The following is a 19,484-nucleotide window of genomic DNA, read 5'->3' on the forward strand; positions in this document are numbered from 1 at the left end:
ATGACTGAACATAGTTGGTTTCATGAGTATTGTGTAAAAACAACTTCACATTGTATGCAGTATTTTGTGATGAAGGACAGATCACCAGTAGAAAAGTAAGTTTGTTATAATAAATAAAATTTATATAATTGAATAAAAAGTGATGAGTGCTATGAAATTAATAACTAGAATAATCATTTCTAGTGCATGAATTGTAGGAAATGGCAAAAGTACAATCTTTTGTAATAATCAATTTTTATTATTAAAGTTTTACATTTTATTGGTAATATGGTATGAAAATAATATGAATAATTAGTTGTTCACATTTGTATTTTATAAAAAGTAGAAAGTTTATCATTGGATGATGACCCTTCAATTATTTCTTGAAAAATTCTTTTTTTTTAGATTTGAGTACGTTAATTTTTTATAATTCAAGCACTGTAATGATAAACTTGTCATCAACCGTTAAATTAATTTATTATTTTTTATAATAATTTTGTTTTAATATTTTTAATATTTATAAACCTTATTTTGTACACATTAAAATATATCTATGTTTATTTTTAAACAATATAAGGATAGATATTGAAAAATCATATTGACTTTAACTCACTTACATAATTATAGGTACATACTATACATACAATATTCGTTCAATTTAGTCTTATGGAAACCAACTTACAATTTTTATAATTTTTTTTTTTTTACAGGAATTTAAAATGTATTAAAAAATGATTGTTTTATATTATTTTTAAAATTTTATGAATTATTTTAGATTGTTTTGGATTCTGACGTTTCTTTGTATGATATCCATTACGTTTGGAGCTCTGAGAGTTTTGATTTACGTTTGGATTGATAGTCCAACTATAATATCTATTGAAAATACAGAATCAGCTATTCAAGATATACCTTTTCCATCAATTAATATTTGTCCATCAAACCAACTGCGAAAATGGATTTGGGAGAAATACATGAACACAAACAGTTCCTATTGGTAATTTTGTGTATAAATAAATAGGTACCTGATTATTTATAATGTGTGTGATTTCAGTAAAGTATCATGGAGTGCAGTGTAAAAACAATAAACTTTAAATTATTCAATGGTTAAATTAATTTCTATGCTTTCAACACTAAATTATTAAATACTATGAGATTTTAGTGACCTTGAGATATTTAAATAATATACTTACAGCGCATATTAACAGCGTGTTTAGTTGTAAATAATATTTATTTCTTATTAATATTCTAAAATTTTGATTTTATTTCAATATTATTGTAACTGTATTATAAATTATAGTTATTATAAAACGTTAAAAACAATACTTACCTATTTATTTGTATAGGAACATAATCTGGTATTATCTATGTAGATACAGGATAAATAAAAAACAAATTAGGAAACCAGCTTGCTCTAAATTAATAAATTATTGTATAAAAAAAACATTCCTGAGTAAAGAAATTAATAAATGAACATATATTTTTACGATTAGTTTATGTTATTATTACTACCTAGTACCTACATTCTTATTTCTAAAAAAAATTTTGTTTATATGTGTATATTATATAACTTATATACTACGTTCCACAGAATAGTGTGAATATGTGTGTGATACCTATTAATGTAAATATTCCATTGTAGATATAAATAAAACAATAATATAATTAATAGTAAATGAGTCAAGTTTTTACTAATACTTTTTTTTTCTAGTTACAACAAAGTAACTAAAATTGTACATAAAAAAATTTATGTTTAATATTAAATTTTATCGAAGTTTAAATTTCAAACATTTAATATGTATATACGTATACGGTTGATAAGAAAATTATAATTATATGTTTTTGATATTTTTAAATTGCTAAAAACATATTTTGAGGAAGATTTATTACATTATCAAATCATAATATCGATAGTTAAAAATTGTGTTGACATAAATCGAATATGGTCAGTTAAATGATTGTAGTCGTGCATCGTGCTAATTCATACTGTTTATATGCACATTTTAGAATGTATATTTTTGATTGAATTAGTCTTAAATTTGTTGTTTGTTACTTTGTTAGTAAAATTATGACTGTGTTAATTCTTATTTTAGTTATATTATATTTTTTTTTAGGGAACATCTTCAACAATACCGATCTATTATATGTTCCTTGGATGTTTATAATTATGACGTTTCACAAAAGTTTTCAAGAAATTATTTTGATAAGAATTCAATCGCGAAGTTGATTGACGTGAGTATATAATATAGTTTCAACTTTGTATATTTTTTTCTGTTTTAAAATTGATTCTTATTTATTGTTAAAATACAACTAAACTATGGGCTATACAATTTATACCATACAAATGTGAAATAAAATAAAAAATATAATTCTGGATTTTAATGCTTTAATGCTAGAATTGTGCGATTAGCTGTCCAGAAGTATTTCAATCAGATGCTAAATGGGAAAATCTAACCGTTCCAAATTTTTGTCAGTTTATTCAACCAAAAATGAGCGTACTTGGATTATGTTTTTCGATTAATATGATACCTTCATTTGAAATATTTAAAAATGAATATAATCAAAGGTAACTTATTACTATAAATAAAAACTTTTGATTTAAAAAAAGCTATGAATGTCGCTCTGCTGTATAATAGTTTTTGAATTTACTTCGTCATTGATTAGATCATTATATTTCAAGGATTCTAAAATGATGAGCACTAAAAAAATAATAATAATACAAATTTAACATCAATGTAAGACCTGCAATATATTCATCGTTCTGCTCAAAATCCGAGTATCAATACCATTTAGAACCAAAAGATTATTTACATGTTCGGTCAGTTTTATTATGTACATTTGGTCGACCTTCCCAAGCCATTCTCTTCTTCTTTTATTCCCATTCACCATTCTTATAATAAACGTGTTGTGTCACAATAACGGTTGAAAAAAACTTAATTCTTCTTATTTCTGTAATGTCAATAATTTATTTTGGTTTGTGCACCATATTTAACACTTCCTTATTCGATTGTCTTTCCGTTCATCTGATTTTCATAATTTTTCGCTATGTCCACATCTCAAATATTTTTATTATTGTTTTGTCCATGATACTTTAAGTTCAGGACTCACTAATATATAATACCGAACTCCAGACAAATGTTTTAACAAACATAGCTTCCTGTTTTAATCGATAAGTGTCTGCTTGTTAAGAGATTTTGCTTTTTGATGAAAGCTTACTTAATCATAGCTATTCTCCTTTTAATTTTTGTTGTGTATTTGTTGTTCTACTCGTTATAGTTATCTAGGTACTAATAACATTTAATAATAATAATTTGTCTTTACCGTGATTTTTTATTAGTAATATTTTTGATTTTTTAGCATTTATTTTGAATTGTACTTTTCTGTATGATCATCATCACTTTTGAATTTCATTTCAATTTTCAATTTGTGGGCGGGTGGTTCTGATAATAAACAGGATCTAGTACCTATCTCAAAAATTGTGAGAAAATAAATATAAGGAAAAATAGGAATTTTTATGCTTCAACAAAATTGATTTCTTTATTTTTTTTTTTGTGGATTTGATGTTAAAATTTTGTCGAGATTCGTTAAAATCACAAAAATGTACAAATCACAAGTATTTTTAGTAAAAATTTTATAAAATCTTCAATTGAAAATTTAGTATAATATTTATCACAAATAAAAGTTAAGTAAACTGAACAAAAAAATCTAAAACTTATAGGTTCAAATATAACTTTTTTACTTATTATATATATATATATATATCTTATTGAAGATCAAAATTGGACGAAATAAGGACGATTAATGTGACGTCACGTACGTTATTAATCCTTATCAAAATTTAATTTTGGAACCAAACAAAAAAAAATACACATTTGAAATGTATATAAAATAAAATAAGGTCGTAAGTTATAGTTTTTTGAAACAGTTAAATCTATTAGAACTATTCACAAAAAAAAAAAAATAATAAAAATAAAAAAAATACTCTAAACTGTTTTAAATTGTTTTATCAAACAAAATTAATTTAATAATTTATTTTGTATATATTTTAAATAAGCATATTAGTTTGTTTGGATCTAAAACGATCCAATTAATAAAATGTATAACATTATTAACATTTGATAATGCGTATGACGTAGGCACTAATCGAGCGTATTGCATATTTAAACGATAAGTAACGATGTTAATTATTTTATTATATTTCAAAAACATTATACCGGGGAATTAAACTCTTATGAGTACTATGAATTTTATTTAATATACATAATAATATTTTAATTATATACAAATTAATTTTGAGATATTGCTTTTAACATAACCTGTATAACTTTAATATAACCTAATCACATTGTTTTAGAGTAAGGTGGTATTGACTTAAAAGTTGATAACAAAAATATAATATTATGGTATAAATATATATTAATCTAATATTATTAGATATCAATAATTAATAATAAAATAAATACATTGTTCGCGATAAAATTAAATCAACTTACTGTATTATTAATAGTAAAATCAACTACTTTAATAGAAATATAAAAAAACATTTATGATATAAATATATATAGTGAAATATGATGACAGGTTGTCTATTCATAATCGTTTTTCGTACTTATATATAATGATATATTTATCATTGAATTTTAATATAATATACCCATTATAGTAGCCTACACCAGGCGCGTAGCCCCCAGGGGGTGTTATAGGTGTATTAACACCCTCCTCAGCCGTGGAATACTCATAGATTTACATTTTTTCTCATAAGCTATTATTTATTCACTTGTTATGCGTTTGTACAATAAAGTATACGTTAAGTTATTAATTTTGTGTGTATAATTTTGTCAATTTATTTCGAATAACACCCCCCCCCCTCCGCACCGCTTTGAAATTCCTGGCTTCACGCCTGGCCTACACGATACTTACTGTACAGTAGAGTGATACTTACTAGGCAACTTTCTTTGTGATAATCGTGGTAATGTAATATTGTATTATTTTAGGTATTTAAATTTCTTTTCAAAAAACAATACGTTTATTGGTAAAGAGAAATCAAATTGGAATTTAGATGACGGATACCCACGCAATTCAGAAAATGATCATTTTGTCAACATAAATCCTGCTAGAACAAGTGGTGTTAGTTATTATCATCGTCTTAGATTGATGACTAACACGTTGGACCACGAATTTTTGAGTTGTCCATCTGAAAGTTCTTTTTTTGTGCGTAAAAATAATAACTGTTGTGCGCACAACTGCATGTACAATTTAAATTATAAAAATAAATAGAAAATATTTTATTTTTAAAAAACTCCAATGGAGATTTTGTTGATAAAAATTAACACATCCAGATTTAATAACCCTATCTATTTTAAATTACAAATGAAGTGAAAAATCTATTGATATTTTTCTATGCTTGACCGTTTCAAGTTAAAATTTTTACAACATTGTAGAATAATTATCTTTATAATAACTATTTCTCTTCTAACGATTTTTATTATTTTGTTTTAATTAATAATTGAATAACCGAAGACATAATTGACATTTCTACAAAATGTTGATATTATCATTTTTTATACATGGCATAATTTTCAAAATATTTCGACTCTTCTTTAGTTATTTATTGAAGTTTTAAGTTTTACATTTTTTAGCCTAATTTTTTTGCTTAGTTAAAAAGTTTAAAAATGTAATACAAAATTCCACTTACATTTTTCTTATAGATATGTAAGTATATAGGAATATTTTTTGTATGAACACTTGAAGTTCAAATGTTGATAAAATTCATCAAAATCACAAAAAATTATAAAATTTATAAAATGTGTAATTTGTAAATGTATAAGTTTGAAAATAAATTACAAGGTTCAAAATCAAATTTTTTTTATAAGCTTTAAAGTTCAAATTTTACATATTTAAACGATGATTAACGATTATTTACTTATAAAAGGTGATTTTAACGCTGTAAATTTGACAGTGTCAACTCAAAAAAATTGACTCGTTGACACAGTTTGTTCACTCTTATAATTATTGCCAGATATTTACGGAAAAATTAAATAAATATGTACTATTCAAATCATCTATTGGTTTTATTTAGATTACATTATCTAATCCAGCTGAATACTTTTTGCCCGATCCTCGATCATTCATCACATCGGACACTTATACTAGAATACAAATCACTCCGTTCGTGAAAAAAATGAATTCGGCTTTAAAGTGGCGTTCTCCGGAAGTCAGGAAATGCTATTTGCAAAATGAGAGAAAATTATCCATTTTTCAACAGTATACACAGATGAACTGTAACCATGAATGTGTTTTCAATGAAACTTTTACCATATGCGGCTGTGTTTCTGTCGATATGGCTTGTGAGTATACTAATTTATATAATACTTTTCTTTACAATAAAATTTATATTATTGTATTCCATAAGTCTTAGCGCCAACCGGTGTAAAAATTTGTGGTTTGGCGAAAAAAGAATGTATGATAAAAGTTAGACGTAAGTACTTATAAATGTATGTCTATTAATAAAAGCAACTATATATAATTATCAAGAATTTAGCTACGGTTATTTAAGCGATAAAAAGATTCTCTTGTTGCTAACTTCGTTATAATATTATACTTTGCTCGCATACAAACAACCGTGTATGGATATATTATGAGGTATGAATAATCCAACTCTCAAAATATTGTTTAATTAATTGAGAATACTGTTGAGTCCACAAAAATAGAATTCCTGACGTAAACTAGCGTGAAGGTACTCGCTCTAACTCTTATAAATCACATCTATAAAACGTCTATCTCGGATCTTCTGTTTAAGTCCTTTCCCTACTGTTCTGGTCAACTGTTGTGCATCGCCGCGTTCCACGGTACGCATTTCCATGCGTACACGCGATGATCACATATAATTCCTCTTTGTCAAATGATATACGTTTCACACCAAAATCTTTAAATTATAATTACACGTAGTTGAGTTCATATAATTTATTAATAATACTGCGTAATTTTTTGCACTCAACACGTTGGATTTTCACAATTTTTACAATATACAAAAGTTTAAGCCACGACTTATACAATTCTATAACGTATAATGTATATCTATAATGTCGAATAAGTACCGCGATTTCCGACCTACTCCCTCAATGGGTGTTGGATAAAATAGATTTTTTTCATTAATTATTTATTGTTGTGTGACTTGTATCTTTCTCTCCCATACTATTATGTTTTAGAACGTGTAAGTAGAGATTCTATTATATTATATGGTATAGACTATAGGATATTAAGATACATTGCATACATAACACGATGACGATAACATTATTCACAATGGAAAGGTGTTCTACAGTGTTCAATAAGGGGAGTTACCCATTTGCGCCAAAAGAATTAATTCATTTTGAGTATAGTCCATTTGCACCAAAATAAAAAAGGTATGTTTTTTTCGACCACCCCATTTGCGCCAAATTTACCTGTTTAAACATTTTACATTAAACAATAAGTTAATTCGTAATTTAAAAGACGTCGTTTCTGTAACGTATAATAAAGTTAAATAATAAGTCTGTCAATAGTAGTGTTAAAAATATACCTAACCCCAAAAAAAATTCACAAGTTAAAAAAAGATTAAAAACTACTTTAAAAGCAATAGAAAATTATAAATTATTTTTAAAATTGACTATGATTTAAATAAAATTCTAACTATTGTTTATTATTTGTGAAAAAAAAATATTATTTTATTATAATTTCACCAGGTGAATTTGGCGCAAATGGGCGGTCGGAAAAAACATACCTTTTTTATTTTGGCGCAAATGGGCTATGCCCTTCAATAAGATTTACTAGGAGGTCGATAATTATTAGGCTTCATTTTATTGACCTGCTTCATATAAAATATTAGCTTATCATTTACTACCCAGAGATTGGACCATAAATGTATAACACAAAAATATACGTGCATGGACCGATTGCGTCTAACATAAAATTTTTGTTTAGGGTCAGTATACCAATTTTGCATTTGTATAACACTTATTAAAATGCTTGAAAATTAAAACTTATTTATTGATTAATTTATTACTGGTTAAAGTGACTAGGTATTATATATTTTATAACCAGGGCTCGGAACCCTAACCTGGTTGATGTGGCGTACTTTAATAATCTATGTAAATGACATAGGCTGTACGTAAGCAGCGTGTCGCATTCGTGTAAACTAGAAAACGTAATACTTACGCCTTTTTGCATGTTCTAACATTTCATAACATTGTATTCTGTATTATTGATAATATTACGCATTATATTTATTGACAAAAGTATACGATAGTCTATATTATATTTTACTTACCAATTTATAACATATTACTAGCAACTAGCTGTCTCTGTGAACTTCGTCGCCCGTACAAAATGCACCAGTGTTAAGTTTGGATGCCTATAATGCTAACAATATATATATAATAATGCTAAACATTTAGCGTAAGGATAACAACCATTTTTGGTTTTATAATTTGGTGTATAGATGATATCTCTGACATATCAATTTAATTTAAAAATAAAATGATTTATTTATATTATATTATATTATGCATTAATATTCACAAAAAATCGGTTAGTGTTTTCATTTATTATATAATAATTATAACTAACTAATACATTTTCCTTAGGTTGTGTAAAATGTTTAGAGCACAATAATTGGTATATAAAATGTTACTTTTAGGCGCAATTGGTAAACTGCCAAATATACAAATATGTAACGCTTATTAACTATTTTTTTTTTAATACATAAAAATACAATTTTTTTTTTTAAATACTATGATACAGAGTTTACAAATTCAAATCTGTTTTCTTTCTTCATCGTATTTTTTAATTTAATTAAGCATATTATTATTTTTTTAAATTAAAGTTCGTTTCTTGGCTTTTAATGTTTCCATGATACTAATTTTAATATTAAAACTTCTGATTGAACTTCTAATAAAACTTATATTAAATATTATTTTATAAATATTTAAAATTTAATGATGGCCCATTTACTGTATATTTTTATGAAAAAAGATTCACTACAACCCAATTCTCGGGCGCCCAATTAACATAATATTACAGGTTATTCTATTCCATTTACCGATACTTAAACATTTTTATTTTTCTGGACAATTTTATCAAAGAATTTTTTTAATTTTCAAAAATTTAATCGTGGAAATTTTATGTCGGAAATTTTAACATATAAATGTTTTTAGCCTAGTTCCAACTTCTTTTTGGTAATCCTGGGTCAGGTGAGTTATATAGCGTTATATTTTCTCGTTACAACATCAAGGTTATCTCTAACAACTGATACATAATATGATTAGTAATTACGTTACCATCCATAGGAACAAGAAAAATAAAACGACCCTCAACATTTATACAAAATATTTAAAAAAATAATATCATTATAGTTCTAAATCTAAAATAATATTTCCACTATCTATAGTACTTATACAATTATACCAAATACAATTTTTAATGCATTACATGATAACCAGCATCCAGCTTACTATTGTAGAAAAGTAAAATAGTAATAAAGTAGTAAATGATATAGTTATATTTTGAAAAAATACGTTTGCGATAAATGACTCGTATTTTATAATTATTTTAAGAAATACAATTTAAAATAGTTATTATTTGTATACAGAAGCATCCTATCTGCCGGAAATGCAAATAATATGCAAATGTTTGCCAACGTGCTCTGTGGTCGAATATGAAATAACATATGCGTCTCACTACGATGATTGGACTTATATGAAAACAACGAATATAGTAAAGAATAAGTACGTAAGAAACCATCGTTTATCTTTCACATAATACATGAATTTACATTTATACATAGATAGGAGATAGCTACACGCCTACACATTGTAATTTTATTGCATGCTATTTAATAACGAACATAATTTGTTTTTAGTTCTAGAGGTGCTACGATTGAATTCGTTTTCAAAAAACCTTATTTCACAGCATATATAGCCACATCGTTTGTAGACTTGGACTCTATAATAAGTAAGTTATTAAAACAAACAATCGAGAACTTAAACTGTTCTGTAGTAAGGCAGCATGCAGTGGTCTAGTATACATAAGTCTCATTGAATGGGGTCTAGTATTGGGTCTGCAATAATTTGTGTACACTTTGAAAGTGATAAATTGAGTCCCGCGGAAAAAAAAGTAGTAAATCGGATCACATAGTATGTGAAAGTACTTGAAACTTATCTTGATTTGTTAATTTAATTTTGATATATAATTAAAATAATAAAAAACTATTTTGTAAATTAATAACTTAAACAATTTATACTATGATTATTAAATATATATATATGTTACCGGAAATGTTGACAATTTAGGAAATGACGACAATTCCTAGTAAATATTGACAATTTCTAAAAGCGGAAGGCAATGTTATCACCGCCTAGGAATTGTCATCATTTCCTTAGTTTATTAGGCAATGTTATCATTAGGGCCCGAAATTTGATGATCTAAAAATATACATTAAAAAAATGCATAAAATGACATTTTTTTATTTATTTATTTTATAAAATGATATTAAAAATGTATATTTTACTGTAAAAATTAATAAATATTGTTTCGATACAAATTATAATTATTATAAATTAATTAAATAAAACTATATATTATAGTCCTTTACACTCTCTATATAGTAGACACTATCGGACTAATAATGCTGTCGAACTCATATTAAATGAGAAACGGTGATACACGGGTATATAAAATAAACTTATAAAATTATTTTATATATCTATGCGGAGACATGAAATTATATCAAACACGGGTTTATGTCGATTGCGATAACCATATGTACACAAGATCAGAAATAAATCCTTGCAAAGCAAATTTATTGGATCTAAGTACTGTTTTAAAATCGGCAGGTCAAACAGAAAAACCATTATCACTTCGGGAGGCAGCTACTGTAAATAGTATTTCAGGGGCACAAGGATATACCCGATGTCAATGTAAGACAAAATGCAAGACGAACAGGTGTGCTTGCAGATCGGCATCTAGAATTTGTAATTCTAAATGTCATGGAAGTTTGCCATGTGAAAATAAAAATGAGTAACTAAGTTGCAAATCATAAAAACATTTTAAAAAGCTTAAATTACATAAATTAAAATGTTAAAAAAATTCTTGTTTATTTATTGATTATTTATTAAGGTGATACTAGATTAATTAATAATTATGTTTGATAAAAGTAATATTTAAATAAGTCAGATTAAATTTAAAAAATCTGGCATCTTTGCCTACTATCGTTAGGAAATGATAACATATACTAGGCGATGATATCATTTCCTTCCGATTTTAGGAATTGTCAACATTTACTAGGAATTGTCATCATTTCCTAAATGTCAACATTTCCGGTAACATATATATATATAAATTATTGATTTGATTTTTAATAACGTTTATATCAATAATCTAAATCTAATGAAGTTCACTAAAATGAATTATAAATGTTTTAAATATGAGTTAACGGATAAATCGTTATAAGAAACAAGCGAAAATAAAATGTATAGTTCAGCATCCATTTCAAATTATTGTTCATATGTTCTACTATATTTGATATTGAAAGTATTTTATAAATATTTTCGTTTTCGTTAGATTAAACATCTGAGATCATGATAATTGATTCGATGACAAAATAAACCAATGATAAGATTATGATCCGGCTATTATATTATGTATTTATATTAAGCCTATTTATCAATTAATTTATTGTATTTTTTAGTTATCTCGTCACTCGAATATTGATGTTTACACTTCTCATCCCTCTCAAAAATGGTCGATTAACATAATCGTCATAATTGTTTAAATTGTAAATTTTTATAGGTACCGCTATAACTATACATCGAACTATTATCATTATGAACATAATGGATTTTGAAACTTTTAGCGATAGCTATATGGTAGGTATTATTAATTTACGTTATTTTGTTGCAGGTAATATTGGTGGATTAATAAGTTTATGTTTGGGATTAAATTTAATTAACTTATTCGAAATATTATATATCATAGTTAAAATGGTCGGTAACTACATTGTACACATGTTTGATAAGTAGGTAATAAGTGATAAGATTTGTACATCTCTTAAAAAACATTGATTAAAATTCACTTTATATTCATATTATATCACTGTATACAAAAACGTTAATGTTTATAAATTAATTTCAAAATTTTGTAAAATATTTAAAAGTGACTAAACTATAGGTAATTATTGTTGGATATTGACAGGCATAGCAAATCTATCCCTCATAAGAACCTATATTGTAATAGTAGAAAAATAAGCCTTCTGGTTATTCTGTGGTGCTGGGTAAACGGTCACTTTGTACTGTCCATTGTTTAAAATGCAGAACGCGGACACTTTGTACGGTCTGGTAAAAAGTACTTTGCAGAACGCGGACACTTTGTACTATTATATACATAAAGTATATATTATAAATATAAGTTTTATACATAAGTAGTAACTAATAATTATGTATAGTATTAATTATTAAAATTGTTATTATTTTTATTTTTATTAGCTAATATTCTAAAAATTTGTAATAGTAAAAACTATTACTAAACTATTTTCATATTATACTACCTTTTGACTTATTTATATTGTACACATTTTTACATGTAGTTTGAATGATATTATTGATTATTTGTTTATTTAGATTATTTTTATTATTATTATTATACAAATACAATCAATATTTTATAACAATTTTATTTTTATTTTTTCTATTTTAATAATTAACACTATACATAATTATTAGTTACTACTTATGTACAAAACTTATATTTATAATATATACTTTATGTATATAATAGTACAAAGTGTCCGCGTTCTGCAAAGTACCTTTTTACCTGACCGTACAAAGTGACCTAGAACCGTGGTGCTGAAACGTATGGAAAATATAGTGTAATTGAATTTCAATCGTAGATGCCTATTATATAAAAAATTATTAATTTTTATTAGGAAACAAAACAAAAACTATTGGTATATAATTATTTTGATTCTTAAAACCACGAAGAATAAATAACTGCTGAAAATATTTTGTCCAATTATTCAAATATGTACCGTCTAATAAAATTTTTTCGTTAGAACAAAACAGGTTTCAAATTTTTTATACAATAAAATACTACAACATGAGTATTTTGATAATATAAAGTGTATACTTCTACTATAATAACTTTAATATAATGATCTCACAAACTAAATAACATTATCTATATTTTCAATTTATTTTTACACTTGTACTACATTTATATGACAATTTGTTTTTTTGTATAAATATACTGAAAGTAACTATAGTCTACAATCAGAACAACTAATATGTATTAACTGATAATGTCATGCACTATTTTAAATTTGAATTATAACAACTATTGTCTATATTTAGTATAGGTATAATAAAATAAACAGATTATAATATTATGTATTATTTCAATTTTATAATACTCAAAATGTCGCTAAATTTGTACAATTTATAATCATGAGCATATAGGTTTAAATATAAATAAAGAGTTCAATATAATAAAACGACAAATTATATAACATTTTTGAATTTTTCTTCCCACATAAGTTGTATACTTGTATTACATTTATAATACAAATTGTTTTTGTTTTTTATTTGATACTGACTATTTGATAGATCTAACTCAAAAAAGAATAATTCCAAACAGTTGCATGAAATTTTCTAAAATTGTTTACACTAGATAATTTCCTTTACGCCATTCTATAATTTTTTGAAACAATTTGACTGTTTTTCAATTATTGGTGAACATTTAAATTTTATCTTTTGTTAACATTTGTAAAAAAGTTAAAAATATTCTAGCTAACTTAAAATATTGACCAGACGAAGTCTAGTTTTCGACTCCAGTCATTTGCTATGATCATTCCCATTCTGAGGCCCATTAGAAGGTTTCGAATAAGTGTTTTTTTTTTATATATTTATTCATTCTTGGGCCCAAAGAGAGAAAGTTAACCATTTTTCAACTACACCGAGTTAAATTGTAATGACGAGTGCTAAATAAACAAATCTATATCCATGACATTTTGATTTACCTAGGTAAATCATTTTAAGTCAATGATTTTCAATATAATACTTGGAAGTTCGCATTGCAAATCGATAAGTCTATACAATATTTTTAATTCTTTTAGAATAAGCATTACCTATATTTGGATTAATAATATCAATAAATGATATCATTATTATTTTTAAATACTAGTAGGTACTATAGTATTTATAATAAATGATATCATCATTATTTTTAAATACTAGTAGGTACTATAGTATTTATAATTAATGATATCATGCACTATTTCAATTTTATAATACTCGAAATATGTCATTGGTAAATTAGTGCTATTTGTAATTATATGCGTACAGATTTAAAAATAAATTCAGATTTTAATGTTTAATATTATAAAATGACAAATTATTTATATTTTAATTAATATACTAATATTTCAAATTAGTATATTTCAATTGTTTTTTTCACACATAAGTTATATTCTTGTGCTACATTTATTAACAAATTTTTTTATTTTTTTTAATTAAAACTGACTGTTTCTTAGATATAATTCAAAAGAGAATAATCCCAAATAGGTACTTGAAGTTTTCTACAATTGCTTATACTATAATTCCCTATACGCCATACGATAATTTTTTGAAATAATTTGACTGTTTTTCATTTGTTTATGAACATTTAAAGTTCATCGTTTACATGATTTGTGCCAATAAAAGATTTTTTGGTATACAACATTTTTTTTATAGGCACTACCTAGGTGTTTTATTATAAAAATAACCAGCTTATATCAATATATTGCTTTTATTTTATTTTATGTCTATATTTATGTAACTATTGGCCCTAATATATTGTAATTTCATATCCGAAGCATTCTCATACGAGTAAACGATTGTACGAGGCTATTACAATGTACTATTATTGCATTTATAATATTTCTAATACAATAATTTAATAGAAACAAATTTTTGACGCATTTAGCATTTACTAATATTTTTTTAAAGTTAATTAAAAAAAAAAATATCTAACAAAATGGCCAGGCCACCAGGCCATAATATGGTCCAGGCCATCTGGAAAATTCCCATTGCCAGACTGGCCACTTCGCCCCTGATCGAGTCACCGAGAAATAGAAAATATCTGAATTGCAGAAATCATTGTCCTAAATCTAAAACGACTGATATCATTAGTAGTATAGCAATAACTTCCTCAAATCACCCTAACCGCAATATAGTAGCGGCCAACACCAAAGGTAAGCACGATCGGTGACTTCGCCCCTATAATCACCGGCAAATTAAAACCTGATATTTTAGTTAACATTCCTGTATACCTATTGTACCTGTATAAAAATATTAAAAAATCATATCTAGGAATAATTATTTTATATGTATTTTAAGTTAGAATTTTGACCAAATAATTTATTTAAAAATTAACTATAACGATGATCATTATTTTATTTTATTTTTTAACTAGGGTTTCGATAACATACTTAGGTCTTATTCGTCGTTTATACTATGCAAATAATTACCTGACGTCTAGGTAATAATATACACAACTGATATAATTTCTATTATAGTTTATTGTGAAATTTAAAGTAGAACAATTGAAGAAAAAAAATCTTCATTACATATACGTATTATGTGCAATTGATAAACAATATTTAGTATAAGTATATTTAAAATAGTCTTTAAACAAGTTTAATATAAAAAAATTGTATTTTAATAAATAACACAACGATATTTAAAATTAAATAGAATCATATATTATTAATATCGTTTTGTTTATATAAAGTACAATTTTTTTTAACATTGAAATTTCGTATAATTAAAGGTGCATAATATAAAATAAAATTAATTCTTCATCGTTGTATAGTTTAAAAATAATGCAATGTACACTGCATAAGTACAATATGCAGCTGAGTTTAAATTTCATCTAAAATAAAAAACAGCAACAATTTGATTTAAATACAATTTTTATTATGTGTTGAATACGTCTATTATAGTACCGATTATTGCAGAATATTTTTTGCACATACATTTATTAGGTACTATAATATTACGTAATAGATGTATATATTGTAACCAGTTTCAAAAATGATTACATTTAATGGTAAATAAGTGGTGATAATATTTTGTAATCGTTTTGCCTAAAAGTTTCATTAGTATACGGATAACGCTGCATTTACATATTATGTAATGGGTAGGTATAGCGGTGTAAAGTAAAGTAAAATAACTTACTGATGCCGTATTCATCAAGACCATCTAAATAAATTAATAATTGGTAATAAATATATTAGTTTTCAAACTCGAATTATAGCTTAATAAAGAGTCGACTATAGCTATCAAATCAGTAAAACCATTTCCGTTGTACCGAAGACAAGGATATCATATGTGGGTGTGACATCCGCATATAAGTCTACATATTATAATTATTCTAATGTTGTTTTATATTTTTTTTATTAGTAGTATGATGAATTTTATATTTAAATGTATCTTATACAATTTTAAAACAGTTATTATGTAAATAAATAACTAAATTAAAACCACCTACCATTCTCTGTAGAATAATAATAAAAAACAAATTAGTCATGTGATCTCTAAAGTTATTGTGATTAAAGTTTTTTCTCACCTAATTTCAAATCCATTCCTGGAATCGCGTAGGCATTACAATATTGTTTTGGTTGTAAATTATTTGATTTGGCTAAGAAAAAAAAATTCCATTTATTTTTAGTTGAATATAGAACTTTTAGAAACCATATTAATAATTACCAAAGCCTCCATTTTTCCATTGCTTTATAAAAGAATATATAGGATCTAAAAGTTTTTAGATTAATTTTAAATAACTCAAATCATTGTTGAGAAATATATTACAGATATATTTTTTACTTATTCAGTTATGGACATACAATAATTTTAAAAGCTTTATATACTATACATTTAATTGATCAATACGCAATATTTTGAATAATACTGGTTAATCAATATTGCTAGTAATAACTTACTTGTCAAGGCTGTTAAATCTAAATTTATAAAAAAAAAAACACGACATGGATAATCTATTTGAATACCATATAAAAATGACAATAAATATTTACTTACCGTTGTATCTGTTTTCGTTTTTAATAAAATTTTTAAAGTCAGTAACGACATTTGCATAACGATCTTGAATAAAAATAAAAATAGGTTTTTTAATGCAATTTAATTTATTAACATTTTTATACTTTAACCTAATCAACACAGACAATTGTGTACCATCTATATTTAATAATTAATATCATTAAATTAAGGTTTTAAATTATTAATGCATAATTCATATAACCGTCTAAAATTTTGGTAAAATAGTTTAAATGTAAAGTAACCTATCACCACGTGATGTCAAAATCACAGCCCTGATATTGTAGATATTTGTATGTGCTATTTTCTGAAGATATCTAGAGCCATAAAAAATTAAAAAGGTGCCAAGCAAATCCATGCTCATCAACTAATTACGATTAATTACTTAAATCAATGTCAATGATGCATAAATATCAATTTGGGATGGAAATTAATAGACATAATACATCGAAGTTTTTTTATGAATGTTTCCGAATTGCATGTAAAAAAAAAATTCAAATTAAAGGGGATAAAGGGGTCTGCCTAATTAATTGCTGTGTACCTGTAATTAATGTTGTGAATTATTCCATTCCAAACTGCTTGTTTTACGTACTATCTAAATCCTATTATGGTTAAATTATTCGATGTCCAAGATCAAGTAGAAATGTAATATATATGTAAATAAATGTTTACTCTATTCGGAATGAGATCGTACCTCGGCGGCAACCAGTTTTCGTCGAGCGGTAGTCAGACAACACCCGTTTGTCCACTAATTAACTGCAGGCATGCTATGTAGTAAAGCCACGCCCATACGCACAAGTTGGCCGCCGAGGTACGATTTCATTCCGAATAGAGTACATTTATAATATAATTTATATATTAGACTTCGAGAAATATTCGAAAACGGAAAACTTATAAGTTTAGTGATGACGGAACTTCAAAATAATAAAATATATAAAATTTTTAGTGTGTTTTTAGAAGTTTGCAAAAGTAATCAATTAATGCTCATACCCATAAATCCATTTGTTTTCATTTGTTCTGTAGTAGAATAAAACATAAAAAACAGTAAATATTTTTATATTATTGTATTGTGTAAAAAAAATCGGAATGTATACAATGTATAATGTATGTATTGAATAAATACCTTTATTCAATTGTGAGAAATTTAATAAAACTTTGTATTTATTTTTCAAATTATGCCAGTTGTTCGCACGTCATTATTTATTTTAATAATTAATAAAATTGTTATAAACTTTTGAAAGTTATTAGTGGAGGTTTTTCAAGTATCAAATTATCATCAATGCATAATGATTCATTGAGAATACTAGTGTTAACTGTTTCCCTTTAGCTTTCAATTACATTTTTTTATTTTTAAGTTGTAATATTTTATCACTTTTATGGAATACTTTCACAACGTTATTTTTCATTAAAAAGCACGTGAAGTACCCATGTAAAAAGCTAATACTTCTAATAAATCCTACTTCTGCATATCTGGATGTTCACCTATGGATAATATTAACAATTAATAGATAAAAAAAATAAATTTTAAATTCATCAATCGGTATCGAAAATAAAACTTTTAATAAGAGAATAAAAATAGTAAATACAGAATAGATCTTGAAACTCATAAATTATAAAAATAATATTGCAATATTAATGTATCTAATATGCTCCGGCTAAATAAGAAATGAAGATGTGTATTTTAAAATTTAGTTTTAACTAATAATTTAACTTTTATGAAAAAATAATTATACAGAGAAAATTTCTTCACAATAATCCTAATTCCATATGTTAAATCGTTAAACAATAATTGTATTGTAAAGTAAAATCACTTACGGATACAAAGCGTATATTTTCCAGCTAAAATATTTAATTTTTAATAATAAATATATCATTGTATTAATTGGAGATAATTTTTAAAGAATATCACATCAATCCTAAAAGTAAATAGCGTAGGTATAACATATTCAGCAGAGCAACGGTTGTATTGTATACAGAGTTGTAAGCTTTAATTATAATTGACTATAAAATTAAAATATCAATTAGTATGTGTTTGGACAAATATACAACACAGCTAAACTCGTCCTCCTCAAGATGCTGGACCCCATCCACGGGGCCGAAGATACATTTGATATCGTATTTACGTTTGTAAGACCAGGATATCAAGTGTGGGTGTGTCATCCACATATTAGTCTAAATATTCTAATTATTCTAATGTTGTTTTATATTTTTGTACTTATGTACTTATGAATTTATATTTAAATGTATCTTATAAAATTTAAAAAAATAATTATTATGTAAATAATTAACTAATTTAAAACTATACCTACCATCCTCTATAGAATAATAAAAAAAAATCAAATTAGTCATGTTATCTCTACATTTTTTGTGATATACGTTTTTTCTCAC

At 25.1% G+C, this 19,484-nt stretch overlaps 1 protein-coding gene and 1 long non-coding RNA gene across 2 annotated transcripts; one reads left to right on the forward strand and one right to left on the reverse strand.

Moving 5' to 3' along the window:
- Positions 1 to 5,926, forward strand: LOC132928779 (uncharacterized). Its single transcript, XM_060993645.1, has 6 exons — positions 1 to 95; positions 755 to 973; positions 2,091 to 2,208; positions 2,373 to 2,542; positions 4,971 to 5,187; positions 5,909 to 5,926. Exons 1-6 carry the CDS (start codon positions 1 to 3, stop codon positions 5,924 to 5,926), a joined length of 837 nt encoding a protein of 278 aa, XP_060849628.1.
- Positions 5,927 to 16,611: 10,685 nt separating this feature from the next.
- Positions 16,612 to 17,145, reverse strand: LOC132929321 (uncharacterized). The gene is made up of 4 exons (XR_009662092.1): positions 17,082 to 17,145; positions 16,985 to 17,002; positions 16,752 to 16,796; positions 16,612 to 16,683 (listed from the first exon to the last, which is right to left on the reverse strand). It is a non-coding gene; the product is annotated as an uncharacterized LOC132929321 (long non-coding RNA).
- Positions 17,146 to 19,484: the final 2,339 nt, after the last annotated feature.

This window comes from Rhopalosiphum padi, chromosome 4, assembly GCF_020882245.1.
Source record: "Rhopalosiphum padi isolate XX-2018 chromosome 4, ASM2088224v1, whole genome shotgun sequence".
NCBI lineage: Eukaryota > Metazoa > Arthropoda > Insecta > Hemiptera > Aphididae > Rhopalosiphum > Rhopalosiphum padi.